This window comes from Rhincodon typus, unplaced genomic scaffold (genome assembly GCF_021869965.1).
Source record: "Rhincodon typus isolate 14 unplaced genomic scaffold, sRhiTyp1.1 hic_rhity00016059, whole genome shotgun sequence".
Taxonomy (NCBI): Eukaryota; Metazoa; Chordata; class Chondrichthyes; order Orectolobiformes; family Rhincodontidae; genus Rhincodon; species Rhincodon typus.
In genome coordinates this window covers 1-4,865 of record NW_025981697.1, presented here as the reverse complement: position 1 = coordinate 4,865, position 4,865 = coordinate 1, and the positions used below count along the sequence as shown (strand labels likewise).

At 44.6% G+C, this 4,865-nt stretch overlaps 2 protein-coding genes across 2 annotated transcripts; both read left to right on the top strand.

Annotated features, from left to right (window-relative positions):
* Positions 1-336: 336 nt before the first annotated feature.
* Positions 337-1,068, top strand: LOC125482729 (histone H2B type 1-O-like). Its single transcript, XM_048594858.1, has one exon. It carries the CDS (start codon positions 374-376, stop codon positions 752-754), a length of 381 nt encoding a protein of 126 aa, XP_048450815.1. The 5' UTR covers positions 337-373; the 3' UTR covers positions 755-1,068.
* A 987-nt stretch (positions 1,069-2,055) lies between these two features.
* On the top strand, positions 2,056-2,610 carry LOC109932322 (late histone H2A.2.2-like). Its single transcript, XM_020531557.2, has one exon. It carries the CDS (start codon positions 2,056-2,058, stop codon positions 2,497-2,499), a length of 444 nt encoding a protein of 147 aa, XP_020387146.2. The 3' UTR covers positions 2,500-2,610.
* Positions 2,611-4,865: the final 2,255 nt, after the last annotated feature.

The window sequence follows — 4,865 nt, the reverse complement described above, 5'->3', positions numbered from 1 at the left end:
ACAGAGGACCAGAAACTGACATGCGAGGCTAGAAACACACCCCTACAATCCTAAATCATCATCACAACGAGCAAAATGTACCGAACCGATACTTTCTGTCCTACAGACACTAAACAAATCTCCCTCAGTCAGATTGACAGAAACAGAATTAACTTCCACCTCACATTTCGCGGCGGACCCTGAGAGATCCACACTGAGTCCCACATTAACAAATCACAAAACGTTGAGTTTCCCGACTTGACGTCATTTATACTACCCAATCAGAAACAAGACTTTCCCCCAGCCTTCATTAGCATTGCTGACGCCATCAGGCTATAAAAAGCGAGCTCCGAGACCAGTTTTCCTTATTCTGTGTCTGAAAGTGACCGTCATTATGGCTGATGAGAAGAAATCGCAGCCAACCTCCAAGAAGGGCGCGAAGAAAATCATCAAGAAAGCGCCAGGCAAAGACAGCAAGAAAAGGAAACGATCCAGGAAAGAAAGTTACTCCATCTACATCTACAAAGTGATGAAGCAAGTTCACCCCGACACCGGCATCTCCTCCAAGGCCATGAGCATCATGAACTCGTTCGTCAACGATATTTTCGAGCGTATCGCGGGAGAGGCTTCCCGCCTGGCTCATTACAACAAGCGCAGCACCATCAGCTCCCGGGAGATCCAGACCGCCGTGCGGTTGCTGCTGCCCGGGGAGCTGGCCAAGCACGCCGTGTCGGAGGGTACAAAGGCGGTGACCAAGTACACCAGCTCCAAGTGAGACACCAAATTGTACTGAGAAAATCACATTCAAAACCTAAAGGCTCTTCTAAGAGCCACCCACAACTTCATTGAAAGAAGCTGAGCCATTGTCTCTTTATTACTGATTTGCTTTAGTTTGAATTTGATTCTGGGGAATCGTCTAATTATGCATTTGGCCGTTGAAGTTTGTGCGATAAGTGGTCGCTTTTCCTCTGCACTTTATTTTCGGTTGCGTTCACATACAGTCTCTTCCCTACCTGCAGAGAGAGAGCAAATTAAACCAGCCATTGATGAGCTAATTCTGTTAGTTATCCTTTAATTGTTTCAGAGATAGTAGGAACTGCTGATGCTGGAGAATCTGGGATAACAAGATGTAGAGCTGGATGAACACAGCAGGCCAAGCAGCATCAGAGGAGCAGGATTTTTCTGAAGAAGGGACTCGGTCCGAAACGTCAGCCTTCCTGCTCCTCTGATGCTGCTTGGCCTGCTGTGTTCATCCAGCACTACACCTTGTTATCTCAGTTATCCTTTGATACTCGGTCAGTTCAGGAGCTGCACGGCCTGGTGGAGTATGAACCGTGAAGTTCATCCCTGGGGGAAAGAAAAAGTCTCCCTGTCTTTGAATCCTCCGAATAGATACGTTTTGAGATCGCTGGTCTTTTGCTTTAATTTCCAAATCTCCACGGGAGTTGTGTCCGTTTGTAGAATGCTGTAAATGAGGCTTTCTTCCGTGGGTGAGAGACTTTCAAAATGAACCGAGATAAACCAGAACTGAAACAGCAACTTTGTGCTTTTGCTGAGGTATGATCAGGGACGATAAGGGAGCACGAATTTAAAATATTGTCCAGAAACGGTGTTCGCTGTTAATGCGCTCACCGGGAAGAACGATGTCTGATGTTTTTATCAATATACCGATAGGCTTTTTAAATAAATTGAAAGAAAAAGAATGCTGCAAACTGTGGCCTTTGGCGCTTTGATCTTATTTCCGCTTGTACTTAAAATTCAAAAAATCCCATTAAAGGTCCGAAATTAAATGGACTGAATGAGGTAAAGAGATTGTGTAAAGCGTACATTTGTAAGCTAAAACTAAACTAACTCGTCCGTCTTTACGCATTCCTCTTTTGTACATAGTGGCGGGCTTTTCGAGTATGAAAGAAAGCGGTTGATGATTTGGCGCCGGTATTTTCCGGCCTCCTCACCGGATTGGTGAGTGAAGCAGATATCTGAATGGGAATTGAAACTACATTAGGAGATATTGCACAATGTGACCAATCATCAATAGCCGCACCCCCATTCCTCCCGAAGGTACAAGAGGGCGGAATGTGGGCGCATAGCATCATTCTCTGTGAAAGTGCCTGTGAGATTGTGGCTATGTCTGGGAGAGGAAAGGGTGTTGGTGGGAAAGTTCGCTCCAAGGCGAAGTCCCGGTCGTCCCGGGCTGGTCTGCAGTTCCCGGTGGGCCGTGTTCATAGGCTCCTGAGAAAGGGTAACTATGCTGAGCGTGTGGGTGCCGGAGCGCCGGTCTATCTGGCTGCGGTGCTCGAGTATCTGACGGCTGAAATCCTCGAGCTGGCCGGTAACGCGGCCCGGGACAACAAGAAGACCCGCATCATCCCCAGGCACCTCCAGCTGGCTGTGCGCAACGACGAGGAACTCAACAAGCTGCTGGGAGGGGTGACCATCGCTCAGGGCGGGGTGTTGCCTAATATCCAGGCCGTGCTGCTGCCCAAAAAAACCGGCGCTGGGGGCGCCACTAAAAAGTGAAGAGACTGTTATTTCATCTGACGACCCAAAGGCTCTTTTAAGAGCCACCCACAGTATCTGTGAAAGAAACTAGACCCTCACCACTGCCGAGTTAATTTTAATTTCCGGTAACACAATATTCACCCTGCCATCAGTTAGTGTTACTGAGCTATAACCGCCTGGACGGCATGTATCCATGCGGCAATTTCCTGTAATTGCATTGGAAAGATCCGACACTAGTGGAGGAACATCAATAAATTTAGAAATCGGGAAATAATGACCCCGGTAGCCGCAAAGCGATTCAGTGTCTCTTGACATAATGTTTTCGACCAGATAAAACTATCTGCGGTACTGTACCCCCTCCACATGTGCTTTCTTTCTTCATCTCGGGTCTCTGCTCCCACTATGAGGTTTTGGGTGGCTCTGAAGAGAGAATGGCGGTTGTATGTTTAGAACTGAAGGAGTTATTGAACGTGTGCTGTATTTTGTGTCGAATGTTTGATTTAAAGATTTGATTGTTTCATTTGTTTTATTTCAACATTGGTTTTTTGATGAATAAGCTGAAACGAGTATTTAAAACAAACTAGCATCTAATCGATGGTTCTGGCGATTTAAGTCGAGGATTACTGATACCAATGTTCATGGACGAGAATTTAATCGAGTGGATTGGGGTGATTTATATCTAGATATGCGTGTGAACTGCAGGCTTCAATATCCTTTCGCAATTTAGTGTTGTACTGTTTGCAATGCTCCCTCGGTGGCACTGTATCTTATCACATACAATCACGAGTAAATAGTGAATATGAGACATGCATCTGTACCCAGTGGTGAGATGGGAGTGAATTCATCCACCCAGGAGCTTTATTTGATTGCAATTTTTGTTTTATTTTATATTTAGACAATCGAGATTTGAAAGTCATAACAGGTTAGTATGGAATTGGAGAAACTTTGTTTGTGGAATGAACTCAAATGGCAGATGGAGTTTACATCAGGTAAATGTGAGATGCTACTTTTTGGAAAGCCAAATCAGGCCAGAACTTGCACACCTTGATGGGGAATGTTGCTGAACAAAGAGACGTTGCAGTGCAGATTAATAGTTCTTTGAAAGTGGAGTTGCAGGTAGATGGGATAGTGAGGAAGGCGTTTGGTATGCCTGTCTGTATTGGTCAGTGCATTGAGTATGGGAGTTGGGAGATCATGTTGCATCTTTACAGGACATCTGTTCAGCCACTTTAGCAATACTGTGTGTAATTCTGGTCTCCCTATCATAGGAAGGATGTTGTGAAACTTGAAAGGGTTCAGAAAAGATTTACAAGGATGTTGCCAGGGTTGGAGGGTTTGAGCATGGGGCATGATTTTCTAAGGTGAGTAGCAAGGTATTTTCCCCAGGGTGGCAACATCCAAAACTAGAGGGGGTATAGTTTTAAGGTGTGAGGAGGAAGATAATACGTGACCGATGGGTGACTTTTTCAGAGGGTCGTGCATGTGTGGAACGAGCTGCCAGAGGAGGTTGTGGAGGCTGGTACAATTACAATGGTTAAAAAGCATCTGGATGTGTATATGAATAGGAAGAGTTTAGAGGGATAAGGGCCAAATTCTGGTAAATGGGACTAGGTTAATTTAGACTGTCTGGACCAACTCGTTCATGTCGACAAAAGGGCCTGTTTCCAAGCTGTACAATTCTACGACTATGACAAACAAGTAAATTCAGTGGCTGATCTGACATGTAAGCTTTTCTGTATATTCAGGTTTGAAGCATAGAAAGGAATCCAGGCAGTGTGAAGCACTTAATTATCTCAGAGCACTTCCTGGAAGCAAGTTGTGGGAACAGCATCCTCATCAATCAAAAGCCAAATGACTTCAAACAACTCCCCATGTCCTTCTGCCAAACAAACTGACATTTTCTAAAATGCAAGGAAGTATGAATGAAATAGCTTTTAACATACTTTCCCTGAACAGACAGAATTCCAGCCTTATTTTCCACATATGCAAGATTCAGTTTAACATAAATTAAACCACAACTTTCAATGTCCCTGCACCCATTTCGCATCCCACCCATTGGTTTGTTGTCCATTTTATCAGAATCCCTGTACCCTCCTGAAGTTAGCTCCACTTCTTTTCCTTGTCTACACCATTGCCAAATTGTGTCATCTCAAAACTTATGCTATGACCTGGGATCCTGTGCACAGTCAGCTACTCAAAAAAAAAACTGACTTTATTCCTTCACCATGAATACATTTGTCCCTCACATGGCCATTTAAGCTGTCCCATCATAATTCTGTTTTCCCTGCCTGTACAGAGAGAGAGCATATTACACACCCGAGAGTCATTTTTTAGCTACTTCTGTGTGTTCAAGTTCCTTTTTAATACTCAATTAGTGCAGGAGA